Source organism: Enhydra lutris, unplaced genomic scaffold (genome assembly GCF_002288905.1).
Source record: "Enhydra lutris kenyoni isolate GAN:26980312 unplaced genomic scaffold, ASM228890v2 scaffoldscaffold3, whole genome shotgun sequence".
Lineage (NCBI taxonomy): Eukaryota > Metazoa > Chordata > Mammalia > Carnivora > Mustelidae > Enhydra > Enhydra lutris.
Window position 1 is genome coordinate 78,745,679 of NW_019154087.1, and position 19,545 is coordinate 78,765,223.

Consider the following 19,545-nt stretch of genomic DNA (forward strand, 5'->3'; position numbering starts at 1 on the left):
ACAGTCTCCTATTTTGTCTCCTGTTCTGGTTTCATCCTGTTTTATTTTTTCCTCTCTTCTCCTATGATCTTCTGTTTTGTTTCTTAAATTCCACATATTAGTGAGATCATATGATAATTGTCTTTCTCTGATTGACTTATTATACTTAGCATAATACAATTTTTAATAGTAATTATACAGCTTCAGAATCATCTACATAAAATCATAGAGACACCAAAAGCCTATGTATGTTTGTTCTTTGTAAAAGTTTAGAGGATCTTTCCACCACTGTGCTATATCTATTCAAAGGTAACAGTTTTATGAGGATTGATGGAGGGAGGTGGGCAGGTGGGCTAAATGGGTGGTGGGTATTAAGGAAGGTACTTGTTGTGATGAGCACTGGGTGTTATATGGTTATATGTAAGGGATGAGTCACTAAATTCTATACCCGAAATGAAAAAAGAAAGAGAGAAAGAAAGAAAGAAAGAAAGAAAGACAAACAGAGAGAGAGGGAAGGAGGGCAGGTAACAATTTTAAAGGGAAGAAGCAGTTACCTATTTAATAATTTCTAATAATCTAAAACGCATAGATACTAATTCTGTACTCGAATTTGTCAGAGATAGAATTAGAGGTCATCTATTTCAATTCTACCCTTTTATAGCAAAAACAATAATGGACAAAACTAGTTGAGCGCTTACTTTGCACCCACTCCAGTTCTAATTGCTTTCCATGTAGAAACCCAATTTCCCAATGAGTATATGATAAGTGAGATAACAAACTTGTTCATGGTTACAAAGCCAGTAAAGGTAAAGCCACAATTCAAACCCAGGATGATGCCCAAATAACCTACTTAACCACCACTACTCACTACAGAGAGAAAAAAAAGGGGGAGCCCCTTGCTGATATGTCTGGTTGGTTATCAAAATGAAACATGACCCAGTGTCCCTTCCTCAAACACCCTGCCCCATGTCCTGCCCCTTTTGACTCACTGTTGTTAAAATAGTTAACTACATTTTCAGACACCAAAATGAGGAACTTGCTGTTATTATTCATCATGCAATGTCTTGGCAAAAGCTTACCCTGGGTTCAATTTTGACCAAGTATAGCACCAACCGTAACCCATAAGCATTTTCTCAGTCCTACGAGGTATGAAGGCCAGCACTAATGTGAGCTGTTGAGGCAATTTTTTTTTCACTGTGCGCACTGGACTTCAGCAACTCTGTAGATTTTCCCTGATCTTAAAATGGGAAGCAACTTAAAGAATTTGAAAAGATTATTTGCTGTATCTCTTACTGTGATGCCTTAGAATGTCTCTTGCTAGAAAAGCAACTTCACCATACTAAATCATCAGAAACACTCTTGACCTACAGTGTCAAAGGCTCTAAGTTTAACATAAAGTATTACTTATTTTGCAGTATAGACGAAGACAGTTTTCCCTAAAATTAGCAGAGTGGGTGACCATTTTAAATTCTGAAGTAGGTACAAACAAATTCTAGATATAACAAAAGGCCATCATTTCTAAAACTTGAAATGTGTTTGGCAGTGGTTGATCATCTGGTGTCGATACATTAAACCACAGAGTATGTTAGCTCTGTTTGATCACAAGGAGAGAGGTGGGGGAGAAAATTAGGTTATGGGCCAAAGAAATTGAATGCAAGTTTCTATACAGGACTTGAAGTAAATACCTCTGGCCTGCAAGAGAATTCAGTCTTTGACACCCAGACTTCAGGTGCATTCTTTCGTACACCAGATTTGCCTTCTTTTGGATGACAGTCTTATAAATGGAGTTGCATTTTAATTGGGTGTCCACTGCTATTCTCTTACAAATTCTACCTACTGGTAATATTCCAGTTTCTTCTAAGAACAGCACAATCACAAGCAGTTCTGAAGTAGGGCATTCAGTCAAGTACAGGCATCTTTCTAAGTCCCCTGTCCTAAGTGAAGTCTACCACATGATTCCCCTGTGCTTGGTGATTCAATTTTGTAAACTGATCATCAGTTCCCTGATCACTAGTAAATGTGGACTTATTATAACTTAGTGACAGTGCTATTCATTTAGGAGGAGCAAGCCATCTGTACCCTACAAATTAAAAGAGTTAGAAGGAGCTCCTTTAAAATTCTGATTTACTATACCGCACATAGGATACTTCAGAAATCTGTCATGTCACTGTAGATGAAAATGTAGTTTACTAGATATCATATGGCTAAAATCAAGGTAGTCATCAAGTGGACCTAATTTATTGGTACCATAGGCCGGCTGTAAGAAAGCACTCCCATAAAAAAGATGAATTCACTTTAGAATACATACATCATTTAGGAGCTTACAGCTTTCAGTATTGCCATTTCGGCTTATTGTCGACCGCTTAAAAGCTGCAGACATTTAAATATAGACTTGGATCTTGGGGATTATACATCCCTGACTCTGCTCATCAATATGACCTCCTATGATTCATAAATCTTTTTGCAGTGAGGAGCCTATGTGGTTTTAGAAAATAAACACTCCATCTAGGGTCTGGGGTAATTCATCAGGACTGCCATGCCATTTTGCTGTCTTTAGGGCTTCATACTGATGCGTAGGGATCTTGAGTAAGGGACAACACACAAGGCTGGCTAGCAAAAACAGTATGTCAGGGATTCCCAGAAGCTCACCATACCACTGCGAGTCATCTTGTTAGGACATCTTTTGGACTCCGCTTGATTTCCATTTCAGTGGAGCCACCTTTACCCATGCATGCCTCACTTTTCATAGAGAAATGTGATTAAGGTGCACATGCAGGCTGCTTTGTGTCAAGCAATCTGCAGTAATCTCAGATGTTTATAGGCATGACCCGAACAAGCTACATGCCCTCTACCTGGGATCCAAGGAGCTGTGTGACACATTGGGTTTCATGGGATATTAAAGTAAGGTCACTCCTGTAGGAGAAGGAAGTTCTGGGTCTAAGAGAAACTGAACTTGGAAGTCATAGCTCACACTGGGAAAATGTTTGATGAATAGTTAAATAAATAGTTAAACCTGTGCTGACTCACAGTACTTAAGGCATCTCTTATTACTTAAAACATACAGCTGCAATTACTTTAAAATTTTTCCAAAAATCAAAAACAAGTACATTCAATTTTGGAAATGAAAATTTGTCTTTTTTTGCATACAGACATTTTTTTTTGTCTGACTCAAGTCTTGGGAATTTATTTCCTTCATCATCACTTCATGAAGATTATTCATGGTTAAATGATAAATGTTGCAATTTCTTTGAACATGTAGCAATGGTTTAGATCTTCAACCTGAACTTATTCAAAACAATCATGGATAATCCTGCTATCTCTTCTCCATATTGGGTGACTTATTTTTCCCATCCTTTCTAGTTTAGAGAGATTTTCTTGAGTAAAAAAAAAAAAAAATGAAATTATTATCTTGTTGTTTCTGTAATCTCCTTTCATATCTAATCCTTTCTAGGTTTCCAAAGCCTATAAATAGCAGAGCTAGGACTTGAATTCAAAACTCTCCCAACACCTACACTGTTAACTACTCACTATATTTCTACCTGTCCTGTGAGTTTATAAATTTCAAACTCAATAGTGTAAAATACATAAATATTTCCTTTTCTTCATAGAGTCTTCAATTTATTTTCTAAGAAGCAGTGTTTCAACCTGGCAAAACTAGAGGGGGGTAACCAATCTGAAAAAAACTCTGCTGCTTAACTTTGATTTCAAACCCCAAATATCCCCACTAAGTTGGAAATGGCCTTCATAATCCTTCAGAAACATAGGTAGAAGTTAAAATGATAAGTTACAGAGCTAGAATTTATTCAAGATAGAAAATTCAGCTTTTTTTTTTTTTTTTCCACTGCCTTCTACAGCATTGGGGTCAGGGTTTTCTGTTCTGTGAGGGCAGCCATTAGTTTTTCAAGAAACGTATATATATTCCATATAGAGTTCTTTACCAGGTTTTAGAGGAGAAGGCAGGAAAAAAAAAAAAGGAAAAAGAAGTGATGTTTATCCAACTGGTGTAATCTAATGGCAGATATTTGCCCAGTCATGTCTTCTTTCATCCTAGCTTCTGTCTGTCCCAAAAAGACTCGCAACTTTTGGGAACATTTTGCACAAGTGTAGCACTTGGCGGTCTTGCAAGTGTCTTGGCTTCTACACAGTGAAGCGACTTTTATAGACTACTGAACTCTGGAGTGATACATCATTCAGAGGACCTATGGGAGGCCAGCCTAAACCCCACTCACTAACCTCAATTAGTTCTACTTTACATCAGCCTGTAAGGCTAAATGAAGCATATTTATGTTTTATGGCCCATCTGACTATGTTGTGAGCCTTTCAGAATGTTAGAAACACTGTTTTCTCTAGGAGGGACGCTCTGATTGGCCCCCTGTAATCCTAGAAGGCCATTATGAATATTGGAATTTGTATGTTCAAGTCATTCATTATTATTCTCATGAATTCTCCATTCCAATTCTTGTGTGTACACAGTGAAATGATGGTTTCTATTATGATCCTGATCCTAAGGCAAAAAATAGGGTAATAAATTAAATTCAATTATCTAGAGTGTCTACATAATTGTAGTACAGTTCTATTAAATTAAATATAGTTATCAGAATGGTTCCAGTTTCTCAGAATTAGATGTTTGAGAAAACTCAGTGAGGAAACCTGTATAGCTAAGCACAAAATCCATACATTTTAGTTTTGTCTGGCATTTATTTAAGCATATAAAATTGACCTAGTGTGGGACCCAGGAGGTCACCCTTCTGAGTCTTCATTCATTCACGTATAAAACGTTACAATGATACCATGTCACTTACAAATTCCTTCATTTCAATGACCCTATCACTCTAATGTGGAATTGTTCCTCAGTTGATATAAAGCGTTTATTTTTTTAAATTTTTAAGAATTTTGTTTAAAGATTTTATTGATTTGACAGAGACAGAGGCAGTGAGAGAGGGAACACAAGCAGGGGGGTAGTGGGAGAGGGAGAAGCAGGATTCCCACTAAGCAGGGAGCCTGATGCAGGGCTTGATCCCAGGACCCTGAGACCATAACCAGAGCTGAAAGCAGATGCTTAATGACTGAGCCACACAGGTGCCCCAAAACATTTAATTTTTATTAAAGTTTTATTAAAATATGTTTCATAAACACGCATGCACTTGATGTTTAAAATCTGTCAGCCTATCAAAGACCGTGACTGTTTAGAGACTAATAATTTTCTAAGTAAATGTTGTAATTTAAGATAAAGGAGTGTGAAAAGGAGTACAGGAAATCTCATTTAGAATGGAGTCGAAAATGTTCGAAGTGGGCACTGTCACTAACATGCCATTGGTTGAGGCTGCATAACCAGCAGGAAGAAAAAAGGTAAGAATTATCTTGAGAAGGGTGGACAATTTTCACATAGCAATTTCATTTCCTGCTTTTAAGAAAAAGAAAGAATATCTCTAAATGCCCCAGCAACAACCCAATAACCACACTTACAGCCAATGAGAAAACACCACAAACCCAAACTCTTGTTTCTCTCCAATGAACTTTTGTTTAAAACAACCCACATCAGTTTCCTCCTAAAACCTAATAAAGACTGACCTTCCTTTTGTCTCTTCAGAGTTGCCTATGGTTTACCATTGTTGTCTTGTCCTGAATTGTAATTCTCTTGCTATTCCCAAATAACTCATTTTGTTAGAAAAGTAACTGGTTATTTTATTTTTAAGGTTGACAGGAGGAAATATTTGTGCTTTTTTGCATTGTGTCAATGCAGTGATTTTCTTAAAAATTAAGAGCAGATGAATATTTAGACATCAAAAAGAGCTGCTTGAAATACTGAACACTGTATTATTAAAACTCACCAACTGACATTTGCTGACAAGAGGAATAATCATAAAACATAACCATTTATTTCATCAGAGAAAGTTATGTCTGCCCAAGATCTGAGGCCCAACATCCATAAAATGGTTTCATACAACTGACATCCTACTCAAAACAGCTGTCTGCAAGGAAAATAAATGGGATTTAATCTGCCATAAAATGAATTGCACAATTTATTTTTCTTGAGGAAGTCATGCCTTTGTGACATCGGCGAGCTGTAACAGTTTTGCTTTGAAAAGGAGCATCTCTTTCTATGCCAACCCCAGATTAATTCAACCATGTGGAGTTTTCCTCCAGAAAAAGCAGATCGGCTTATCCAGAACCTGGTGATGGGAGTTGCCATCCTCTACCATCAAAAGCACTGATTTCAAACATGAGCCCTACATAATCGTTCAATCGGAGATAGATAAGTTTTAAGATGCTTAGTTATTAAGGATGAAATATGTAAAATTAATGTCCTACATTAATAAACTTAATGTCCTACAAAAACCCGACTATTTCATATGCTTCAAAATAATATTTAAGGAGAGAACAAAACTGCAAGAGAACAAAATGATAGTTAGAAAATGACAGGTAGCTGAGCCTTATCTTAAAAAACCTTAAGAGAGACTCATCAAGCAAATATAAGTACTTATTGTCCCTCCCCTTCCCCCCAACTGACTAACTACTCTATAGGGGTATTTTAAAAGACATCTCACAATAGAGGTATGGTATGGTACGGCCATAGTTTTAATTTGTTTAGCCCATTCATTTAAGTACACAAAATATTTTTAATGACAAAAGGAAAGAAAGCAATAACAAAATTTTCAGGTGTGAAATTTTTTCTAATATTATATGTGATCTCTATCATATAGTACAACCAGACAATGAACCTTCGGTTATACCTCTTCTTTCTACTATATGTTTTCCAAAACACTTATTTTTGTGTTCAAAATTAGCCTAAAAGTGTTTCATTCTGATGACTACATTCTCACAAAATATATTCTCACATTCTACAGTGGAACATTTTAAAAATAGTTTTTGTTAAAACTAACCACATAAAGTATCTATTTGAATGGAAGTTTCCACAAGCATACCTTTGTAAATTAAATATAAATCCTGCTGAAACTGAAATTAATTTAATCAAATTTAGATATATCATGACTTTCCTTAGAGGAGAGAAGAATAGAGACCCCATAAGAATCTTTTGCAGTGCTCCGAACCTACCAGGACCAGTGTTATAAAGGCTAATTCATACAATTCATTAAGAATAAGATATGCCTTTAGAGTATGTCAAGGTCCTTTTATTTTAGTCTGCAAAATAAGCACCGACTTAAAATAGGCTTCCACAAGAAAAAATAACGGATTCTAGTAGTAATCGTGAGGACTGTAAATGTGTGCATAACCCTCAGTAACGTTCCTGAAAACTGGAGAGTTTATTCACATTTGCTATACAGAAGAAAAAGGACACCACAAAATGCTACTTCAAACATTTAGGCAAAGGTGAAGCTCAACAAGAATATGCAATTCTCATTAGCTTTGTCAGATAAACTGTTTACTTAGACGTGGACATCATGTGAGATTGGATTTTTAATTTAAAAGTAGAGAGATAGAAACCCCAAAAGTGTTTTGCCTTCCCTCATAGATTCTACCAAAGCATATTCTGCCACTGATGGGTAACACTCATATTTTATGAACACAAAAAGATTTTTTTATGAGTTAATTTTGTATTTTGTAACTTCCCAAATTTACGCTTGTAGGTTAGAAGCTCATCTTCCTCTGACCTTGAGAACACATTGCTGTTTGACATCCATATTTAAGACCCTAGGATACGGTGCCACTCTGTTTTGATTCCCTTTCAACCACAAACGTTAAACTCACTGGTAAAATGGAACTGCCTTATTAAAATTATACACTTCACCATAATGCAACATGATATTTAAATTTATCATCAGAAATCAGAACGGCTTTCTTTTAGTTCGTTAGCAGGTGATGCTAAATTTCTAAACAGAAAAATATACAGTTGTATTTTACAACATTTCTTAGTTCCTGCTCCTTATTAGTATTTAATATTATATTTTTCTTTTAAAGTACAATTATCCTTACAATTTAAAATATGAATATCAAATCTAAACAATTCCAAGATTCATCACAGTGACTCACTCTCAATAAATCTGAGATATAAAAATTGCACGTCTCATAGTCTAGTGGAATATCTGATGGAATACCAGCCCTAAAACATTTTTGTTGACTGTCATCTCAGAATCTTTATATGCACTTTAGTGTTAGTATTTTATCATATAAAATAGAAATGCACTATCATTCTCTATCTATTTTATGACCTTTCACACTGATATCTTCCAACTTCAAATAGTTGTAAAACGTGTGCTAACTGATTTGTCTGCTTAGGGAAACTTTCCTTAATGCACACTTGGAGACTACCTGAGTAAAATAGAACCAAATTCAAGACTCATCATTACCATTTGTGAAGTGATTTAAAATATTCACACCATTTTAAAGACATATAAACACGTTCAACCATGCAAAGAATTGGAGATTTTTATGGTGATGTGGATCTTTACAGCAATTGCTTTGCTATTGGTTGATCATATGTATTTTTCTATATAAATATTTGTATATATATGTTATATATATATGTGTGTGTGTGTATATATATATATATATATATATATATATATATATTTCTTTTCTACTTCCTGAAGTTGGCATGGGAATTATTGAATGATTCCAAAGCAAAATAGATCTATAAAATGTTAGGAAAAGGAGGAAAATTGGCAAGAGAGGGAATAATGGTAATAACCTGAAATTAAACATAAAATGCTATAAAATGAATTCATCAGAAGGCAGAGCAAATGTCTATAAATTTGTGGAAAATGCCAAAATCTATGAAAGAAATGTAATGATAAATGTAAAACTAATATCTAAAATAATGTGGAAATAATGCTATCGGACTTCCATCCCAAAGTTTCCTTGATGATTTATAAACCCAATATCAATTTTACACTAAACAATAAAAACAGATAGAAAAATTTATTTATAATAATGTACACAAAAACCAGGAAATTTTAAAAATTATACTATTTACACATTCATACTACTCATATGACTTGAACCCTAATTTTGAAATACATGAAAGTTTCTCTGAAGCTTTGATTTGCATTAAGAAGTACACAAGGATTGGGGCGCCTGGGTGGCTCAGTGGGTTAAAGCCTCTGCCTTTGGCTCAGGTCATGAGCCCAGGGTCCTGGGATCAAGCCCCGCATCGGGCTCTCTGCTCGGCAGATAGCCTGCTTCCCTCTTTCTCTGCCTGCCTCTCTGTCTACTTGTGATCTCTGTCTGTCAAGTAAATAAATAAATAAATAAAAAAGAAGTACACAAGGATCATGTTGACGTAACGATTCTGATACATCTGGAAGGGGCCTGAGATTCTGCATTTCTAATAAGCTTCAATGTGGTGCTGATGTTTCTGGTCCATGGACCACACACTGGGACAAAAGGATTTAAACTATCTGCAGAAAAGTACCCTGGATTTCTTCGACGTTGTTGGCTTTGCTAGGTTGGGAGGATAGTTTCTAGTCTTTGATTTTCCCTCTAACTTGTACATGGAGCATAACAGGTCTTTTTGAAATTGAAACACTCAACTCCTACCCTTCCTGACCAGGCACTTTGGCACAAGCGGGGGCAAGAGAGAGTGTGTGCACCTGCTTTGAGTGTGCGTGCACCAGTTTTGCATCTGTTTGCAACTGTTGTAACGTCATACTTGCATTAAGGGAAGGGTGTCAGCAACTCTCCTGTGACTATCCTAATGTGAACTTGGATTCATCTAAGCACACAAAGTTTAGAGAACTGTCAGGTTCAAATACGCCCTATCTCTGAGGGTAAGCCCCAGTTTATTTCACACATTTCAACATTTTCCATGTGGATGCTGTTAAGGTTGCCTGGAATGTGGAGATAAGCCCAGGATTAGTCCTGCTTTAAAGTCATCATGAAGCCTTGTTATAGGCCTCAAGTTAAGTTGTTAAATGTATTTCTGAGAGCTTACTGGAAAAAAAATAATCACATTCACTAAATTTGGTAAGCTTCAGGTAGCGAAAACATAGTGTCGTTGTTGAAAACTTACCTGCAGGCTTGTACCTTCATGTTTCTGTAGACAGAGGGCTTCTGATGGGAGGCTAAAACAACATTCTGTTTACCAAGCTTGCTTTAGGAAGATTATCTAAACTGAGGAACTGCTGGAGAGGGCATGCACCTGTGGGGTTTTTGTTTTTTGCTTTGTGTTGTTTCATTTTGCTTTTTCTTTATAACTGGGTCAACCCTACTCAAGCAGATTTTTAAAAATCACTTTGTAATATTCACAATTATTCTATAATTATGAAATACTTTAGCATTTTTTTCTCTATTGCTATGAAAACAACGACTACACAATTTGGGAACTCTGAATTCCAAGTGATATTAAACTGATAATATTAAAACAGCTAACATGTTGGCTCTTTTTTTTTTCTTTTTTATTTCTTTGCATATGTAGCAATTCTATTGACCTAGAGGACATAAAATATAAGGCAATAATATTTAATTTAGTCTTGTCAAAATTTTATTGCCTTTGGCAAAAGGACATTGCAGAATATCCAGAAAAGCTCTAATGCAAAGGTGTTTAGCTGAATACTGACCACACCTAAAATTGGAATATATTTCTGGAAATAAAGTGTAACATTTCAGAAATAATTTCCTAAAGGAAACAAACAAAACAAAACAAGACAAAACTATCTTTCTATACTTTAAATTTTGTCTGACCTGCTTAGTTTGATTTTTAGAGAATTGGTGAAAAAGACCCTACATGTTGCAGGCTTACAATTTCTGGGTTGTCCAAAAAATGTATAAATATGCTTTAAAGTATAATAATTTTAACAGCATGTGCAGAGATAACATCAGAATAAAAAGGAGTAACAAAACTTCTCTTAGAGTCTCTGTAAATAAGAGATGTTCTAAGATATCTTCCTTCTCTTATAATGGAGAAAAGAAATTTGAAAAGAATTTTGATAAAAACTCATGTAAGTCCCCTCATGTGATATAAGGAGGTAATGCGTTCTTTTTCTTCTCCTTTTGATGAACCTCTAGAATGTAATTTTTCTTCCACATCTGTAGTAGTTTGCTTGCTTATTGGTAAAATTTGATTTTTTAAATGTCAAAGAGGTCCTAATTTTTCTAATGTGTTATGAATCACCACAATTGGTCTTCACATGCCCTCTGACTTCTATTGGTTCTGGAGAGGATAGATGATAGGTAGATGATAAGAGAGAGAGAGAGATATAAGATAGAAATTCTTGTGGAATATATTTGATTAAATTGAGAGGATCCCCACAAAGAAATATGGAGACCATTTATATTATAGTAGTAGGGGAATATTTGATGAGTAGAAATCAATAGTTGAGAGCAAATACTCTCCTTTGCAGTGCACCATTCACTCAGCAATCCAAGGCAGCTTTCCATCCTGACCTCTCTTTGAGGAGTTACTTAGATAACTAAGGACTTATCTCCATTTTGATTAAAAAAAAAAAAAAGATTGAGACACAGAATTCATTAACCTGATGTCATACAGTTAGTAGTTGGTGTTGGCATTCTAACTTGTATTCATCATGTTAATGTTCTGTATTTCCCATAATTCAGAAAGCAGGACTGATGCTTCTTAGGTCCACAAAACCCCTCATATTCCATCAGATGAAATTTTAAAAATCTGAAACAAAAATCTGGAAGAACAATCTTTCTTATTCCTTGCAACTTTAGAATTATGACATATTCTAAAAGATTATAAAAGTATTTTTATCACTTATTTCTTCCAAAGTTTATTTTTACACATATCAATAGGTTAACATAATGAAAAGCAATATTCAAAAACTTTTAACCTTTTGAAAGTTTAATGTTTATAAAATATATTTATAATTTTATGTTTAATGTTCATAAAATAATATATTCAACTTGATAGTTCATAGGAATAGAATCTCTAAATTAAAGACTTACCAAAACTTTAAAAATCATTGTTATCCTTAACAATGTCTAATAGAAAAGTCAAAATCACCATTACTATCCCAAATAATCCTTTTTCTGTTGTCCTACTTCTCTTACACTAATCACATTGACGGTCTTCTGTCATTTACTTCCCGGGTAACATTATATGCAGAAAGATAGTCCATCAAAGTAGCTACTGTGCAAAAGATGACAGTGATTTGAAGTCAAGACAAATGTGGATGGCACTACTTTCTCCCTCTTTAAAGATGTTCAAGTGAAAAATGTCTCTGAGAAATATTCAGCAAAAAATGCTCTATAAAACATAATTTTCTGCTACCAAGTGCTTCCTACTATATTATCTCCTGGTCAAAATTCTGCTGTAATGAACAGTTTACCAAGACCAAGTTAATTATGCAAAAAATGCTCCACAGATACACTATCTTATATCCCTTAGTACCAGTCAACCACAAAAGACCTTTTTTTTCGGTGATATTCAGGCCCAGATCTTTATTCCCCCTTCTCATTCTTTTATTTAAAAGCCAAGTTTAAAGTTTTAGCTTTAATGCATTAAAATGCTTATTTTTAGCCTGAGGTATAATGACTACTTTGAAATATTAGCCTTGATTAGAATAAAAAAGACATCAATGTGCTATTTAAATAAATTTTTAACTAATAAATTTCAGTTTTAGATACCGTTTGCACTACTGAGTAGTACTGAGTGCATATCTACCTAAGCAACGTAAAGCAAAAACTGCTTTGAAATCAACCTAAATTATCAAGCTGGTAGTTTATTATTTTAATGGAATGATGTTAGACAACCTCATTTTGTCATATAAACTTCAAGACATATTAATATTAGGTAAACCATGAATAATTATTTGAAGTATATCATTAAAGACTGGAACTCTGTTAAAGAAACCTTAAGATTAACACACTCAACAGTTTTTCTTTGACACTATCTTTGGAGACTATGAAGAAGCTGATATTTTTGTTGTGTCTGAAATTTCCAAAGCTTCAATTAACCCATTTGATTTCAAGATGCATAAAGATAATATGCAATTAAACTCTTTAACTGCCATTATTTTTTACAGATAACAATACAGGTTAGGAGAGCTCCTTCATGGAATGAAATATAACGTAGAACACTGTATTCCCACATAGATGAACATCATTAGGAAAGGTTTCCTCCTGTCCATTCACATCTGCCCAAAAAGAGAAACTACCTTTCCCGCAGAATTAACAATTCTCACATTCAGGCCGGAGATGGTGAGTGAAGTCCTAATCTCAGGAAACTTTCTATAAATTTATTCCCCTGTCTTTTATAAACCATACCATGTTTCTCAGAATGGTAGAAATATTAAAACTTATGTCAAATTATCAAATTTTCTGATACATATTGCACTTCTTAGTTATTGTTCAAATATGATAAAATAGCCAGAATTGCTAAGTAAAAATATTTGTATTACTTACCATTTCTAGTATTTATGAAGTAACACACACATAGCCTAGAAAATATGTCATACTGGTAAATAATAAAGCAGATGCCTTTCAGAAACAGGAACAGATTTTGTAAATCCATTGGAATATTTCCCCATTCATATGTACTTACAATAACATATTTTGCAGTGTTTGTCCTGAAGCTGAAAATAGAATTTGAGGCATTTTGCCAACACCTGTCTAATTTACAACATAAATGTAATGCAAATTTCTTATAGTTTCCTAAACACCACCAATACCTTCTCATTCAGTTTCTTTTGAATTTGGCGAACATTTTATGAAATCACAGCATAGTAAAAACTTCATAATTACCTTTCAGATAGAATCAGAAAGAAACATCACAATAATCTTCTGACTTTTTTTTAAGCCTCTAATGATTATGTAGGTAATAACAGTATCAGATAAAATATTATTCACTGTATCTTACCTCTATCACTGAAGTCATCTACCAGAATGATTTCTGCTATCAGAGTCTCTGGGGTTCGGTTAATTATACTGTGGATGGTACGCAGGAGTGAAGTCCAACCTTCATTATGAAATGGGATAATGATGCTGGTATTTGGCAGCCTTTCCAGGTACATCTTGTGCTTACAACTAGAGATGATAGAAGAAGAAAAAAGCAATGTCAAATACAAAACTATAGCATATCTTATACTGCTATTTACTCACTGTTATCAAACATCTGTGAAAAGTAGACTTTGTCTACTACTTTACCAACCAGTGCTTATACACCATAATAATCACTCAGTTCATTCATGGAATTCATTAATGATCCCTTTTACATGTGCTCTTAATAAAATAATTATCCTTGGGGCGCCTGGGTGGCTCAGTGGGTTAAGCCGCTGCCTTCGGCTCAGGTCATGATCCCAGGGTCCTGGGATCGAGCCCTGCATCGGGCTCTCTGTACAGCAGGGAGCCTGCTTCCCTTCCTCTCTCTCTGCCTGCCTCTCTGCCTACTTGTGATCTCTCTGTCAAATAAATAAATAAAATCTTTAAAAAAAAAAATAAAAATAAAATAAAATAATTATCCTTTTTTGTATGAAGGACTCGGATACTAGGTAAGAAGAGCACTGAAACATGTTCTTGTTGATGTAAACTTTTCTTAACGTTATCTAATAGTGAGAAGAACAAATTTTATGAGTTAAAATTGTTCCCACTTAGCACATGGTTGAGGTTTAAATGGGTTTCCTGGGAAGTTCTGGAAATCCAACTGTAAAATTATGCTTAGTTAATCTGTTTGGGTTGCAGTGTGTTTCAATGGCTGGACAATATTTGAGCTCTATGGGGAAAAACACAGTTTTACAATGAAATAAATGAAAAGTTAATCTTAAATAAGCATATACTGATACAACCACATAATAAAGTTACACTAAGATCCAAACACAGACATTATCACATTTCTAGTGGAAATTATAACTAGGAATTCCATGTTGCTTTATTCATCATGAAAAAAAAAATCTAAGACACCAAAAAGAACATAGGCTTTAACCTTTGGCACAGTTAAAAACAATTTACTATGTGTAATTGTTATTTTTGCATATTTATGCTTTATTTAATTAGTTCTCAAGCCACAGAAGGGCAGGAACCTGGTCTCAGATCTCATTTACTTCCTAGTCAGCAAGTTAACCAAGCTTTATTGAGGACGATGAATGCACTTAAGTTTGTGAAATCTCTGAGTTACTTAAAACTAAAATGAGTAAAATTTCAATTATCAAATTCAATGATTTTCTTGCTATAGATAACTTGAAAACAAAAGACAGAATAGCAATCTAGAATTAGTTTCATAAATGCAAAAACATCTAATGCTTTAGCTTTTGTCAAGATACTGGCTACTATATAGTCTAGATGAGGAAACAAACCATACCATGATGCGAAGTGTGCACAGAGTCTACCAATATGTAGAGAAATGCACCAGAATATTTAAAACATTACTTAAAATATTTTTCTCAGTCATTTCAATACTTCATTTTACTATGATCTCAATAGGATATATTAAATATTACTGTGGATCTACAACAAAAGTTGCCTTACAATTTGGGAAAACATGGGGCGCCTGGGTGGCTCAGTGGGTTAAAGCCTCTGCCTTTGGCTCAGGTCTTGATCCCAGGGTCCTGGGATCGAGTCCCGCATCAGGATCTCTGCTCAGCAGGGAGTCTGCTTCTCCCTCTCTCTCTGCCTGACTCTCTGCCTACTTGTGATCTCTGTCTGTCAAATAAATAAGTAAAATCTTAAAAAAAAAAAAAAAGAAAACAACTTGGGAAAACATGACAATGCAATTAAAGCCAATAAAATTATCTTAGAAAACAAAATTAAATATTTTAGATAAATAATTTGAATCTATATATAAATCTACAAATATAAATATTTCCTTTTTTATTTTGTCCATTTATTTTGATTATTTAATCTCAGAATTTATTATTTGTTAACAATACCTATAAAACAAATAGATATTGATGTTTTAAAATATGATGAAAAGAATTGGAAATAACATCTAAGTCATACCATGAAATGGGCATTAAATGCTAGAAAAAATTCTTAAATTCACTTTAAGATAACACAGAATGGTTAAAAAATATAATAGCATATGAAACAGATCTGTGAGTGATTTCTAAGGAAATACTGTGAGATGGATGTTTTCACTTCTAATGCACAAGTCTGGAAAAGAGTGCCCAAGTAATTAAATACACCTCATTATAATCATGCAGAGCCATCCATTCTTCTCAACAAAGCCAAAGGCCCAGATAATTGTGTTTTACTACATCACTATTCAGGATAATTGTACCTATTTGTGCAAATCATCATACCTAACAGCGCAACTGGGAATGCAACTGATATTCCCAAAAAGCCAAATTATTTTTCAAACATTAAGATGAGACATTGCACATATCACTTGCTTTTTAATTAAATAAGCATTGTATTCACAGTGATACCCTAGAAGCAATCAATAGTGATGTTTAACAGCTCTGTACTAATCTATTCAGAAAATAGGCAGACACAAAAAAATGCAAGACTGATCCTATGTAAATAAAGCTTTCCTTCATAAAAGTGTATTCATTAATTTCTATCTCTGTGAGCTCAAACTTTTACCACACATAAGATGTAAAAAGATCTCTTCTACTCATTCATTCACTTACGTTACAATGATCTACTGAGGTTTGATATAAGCCAGAACCAAAATGGAGAAGAAACAGCAAAACCTAATCCCTGACTTCAAGACGTTTACAATACAATAGGGGATACAGAATAGAGAGTTACAATTTTAAACTTAAATTTGGAAAGTGCTGCAGAAATTCAAGGGGGAGCTGAAGGTGGTTCTCAACATATATTTAGGAATACAGCTGATATGACTTGGTAACTGTCTGGAAGAAGTAGTTTTAGGAGGATTCCCATGTTTTGGACAGGGGCAGTTGATCTTATGAAATACAGACTTACATAAAGGGCACATCTCAAGGGTAAAAGGCTTGAGGGTGAAGATGCGTTGAATTCTGACCACGTTGAGGTTGAAGTGTCAAATATCCTGTTGAAATGGCAATTCCATATATGGTATACACATCTATTTGTCTATGTATGTATGCATTTCTGTATCTATGTACATGTATATGTTTTTGGCTCAAGAAAAGTTCTGCTTTACTGGAGGGACATACGTGTGAGTGACAGGTGATAGCAGATGGGGCCAGTGGGCCACCAAGAGTTCCTTAGCGTTCACCAGCCTAGTACATGCCAAGAAGATCCTTTATAAATACCTGCAGATCGTCAACCAAGTGCTTTCTCTCATCTCTGAACAAAAGCAAATGAGAAGTTTTGGGGGAAATTAAGGCCCGGGAGCACGTTTCAACCAACGAAGGAGGGAAGTTGGAGAATAAACAGTCCTCTGGTGAGGTAACTCTAAGGTGTTTTCTATATTATGTACCTGAGTTTCCCAGCAAGACGGGGGGCCTCAGTTGCCCACAGAGACAAGGTTTTTACAGTTTATCTTTTATTAGCTTTTTTCCTTTCCTGTCTTACTTCCTCATCCAGCCTCCCCAGGTACTTTCTGTGATTCCTCCTCAAAATTACTACAGTCAAATTTTTGTCTCAAGGTCTGTTTCTATTGGAATCTGTTCTGAGACATAGGCATATAAGTTATGCTGTACTTGTCAAAAACAGTCTCTTCAATATAAAATGATAGAATTACTTAAGAAGTATTATTTTATTGCATTATGAAGCTTTCAGTTTGTTACACCTGGAGATATTTTAAAATAAGATTTTTTTAATATTTTCACACAAGCCATTTTTCATACAATCCATATTTTCATATAAGCCATATAAGCTATTAATTTGTAAGAGAGGTTTTATTTCTTTCAACTTCTTAATTTCTGATGCTCTGCTCCGAGCCTTCTCTGTGCCTATGAAATACAGCTATCAAGACTTGACACGGTGTACCTATAAAAATAGCCTTATCCTAATCAGCAGACTGTTAGTAGTAAAGTTCCCTTCTTCACATGAATGTGTATAATTTTTTTTCGATCAGACCAACATGGAAAACTATCTTGTGCTGATAATCATTTCTCAAGTATTGAAAAATCATACTTTATACATCAGACTATCTAGGTTCACATGAGGGCTTTGCCACTTACACCTGCGTGACAATGGGCAGGTGATTCAACTTCTATAAAACAAATTCTCTCATGTGGGGCAACGCAGGGGCAAAAATATATAAATAAATTAGATTAAATTAAATAATTAAATTAAAAATAAACAACCTTCATAATGTGTCCATGAGAATTAAGTTACATAATCCATACAAGGAACTTAGTACAGCAGCATATCTGATCACAGCAAGGGTTTGATAAATACTGCCATTATTGTTATTGCTCTTATTGCTTTTTAATTATTATTATTTTACCTGTCAAGTCCTTTATGGAAGGAGGGAGGAAATTAGGGGAGACAGGGACTGCACGAGGGAAAGTGAGAGACACTTAGGATATGAAGATGAATACATTATAGTTTCTTCCCTTAAGGTTTCACAGACTAGTAGGCAGATATATAAAATGATTTGACTTAAATGAGACAAGTGACATAAAAGATGGCACGCAACAATCAGAGCCCAAAGGAAGTATCACTAACTTTGTCTGAAAGAATTAGGGAAATTTTTATAGATGAGTCTGTCTGTTAAGAATAGATCAGGGAGCATCTTTAAAGTGATGCTAAGGAATTTGGATGTTCGTCTGAAGTCAACGTGAAATATTTCACATGTTGTTAGTGATGAGGAAAACAGGATCATGTTTCCATATTCCTCTGGTACCAGGGCAGACAATGGAGACAGCAGACATGAGACAGAAAGATTGGATATTGTAATAGTTTCGGCAAAAGATAATAAGGATGCTGATCTGATTTTTTACTGGAAGGAAAACCAGCCACTTTGTGACAGGGTTTAATCTGATTGAATTATATTTAGTCATTCTAGTACTTAACACGCTCCAGAGAAAAGTGAATTCACTCCCAACCTCAGCCACTGGATTCTAGGAGTTGGGCTCCAGATGACTCCTTCTTAGTATTACTAGAAATATTGAAGCCTATCCAGGGCTTTATTAAGGATCTGCAACCTGGGTATTTTAGGCTTAATCTCAAGTTAGGTGGAGAATGGGAGTATGTTAAATATGAAGACAATATGGTAATATGGAAATGTGTTGAAAAAATAAGTAAAAAAAAAAGTCAAACAATTTGTATGTTTATGGTTCCAGATGGGTAGCAAATTCACAAAGAGTAAATAGGGACCAATTAAAACATTTGTTACATTAAACTTATAGGAATATGGATGAAAATGTCTGTAATTATTGCATTTCATATTGCTGTGCTATTTAAAATAGGCATTTGCATAAAATTAACTTGGAGTTTAAGAATGTCTTAGAGATGAGCCATTAAGTTAAGTAAGAGATGTTACATAACATCTTTTTGTTAAGTAACAATTTATCTAAATGAATGGCAAAAATGCTCTTCAAATTTTAAATGCACCAGTGACAAAACAGTTTAAATTCTCTAAAAAGTTACTTGAGAGAAATGACAAATCATGAAGATATTTTAAAAAGCTAACAAAATATAATCTATAAATATTTTGCTAAACTATTCCTATTGGTGAAAACAAATTGAAAATTTATCATACTCTTCTGTGTTTTCTCAGAACAAAATACACATTTTCTAATATTCCTTATTGATATTTGTTAAACCTAGGGATTT

General features: G+C 34.5%; 1 protein-coding gene across 1 annotated transcript in view; it reads right to left on the reverse strand.

Annotated features, from left to right (window-relative positions):
* Window positions 1–19,545, reverse strand: part of LOC111157037 (polypeptide N-acetylgalactosaminyltransferase like 6) — a 1,188,224-nt gene that overhangs the window by 631,785 nt on the left and 536,894 nt on the right. Inside the window, exon 5 of the mRNA XM_022518249.1 lies at window positions 13,757–13,923. Coding sequence (XP_022373957.1) covers window positions 13,757–13,923 — 167 coding nt within the window. The remainder of the gene's footprint in view (window positions 1–13,756; window positions 13,924–19,545) is intronic.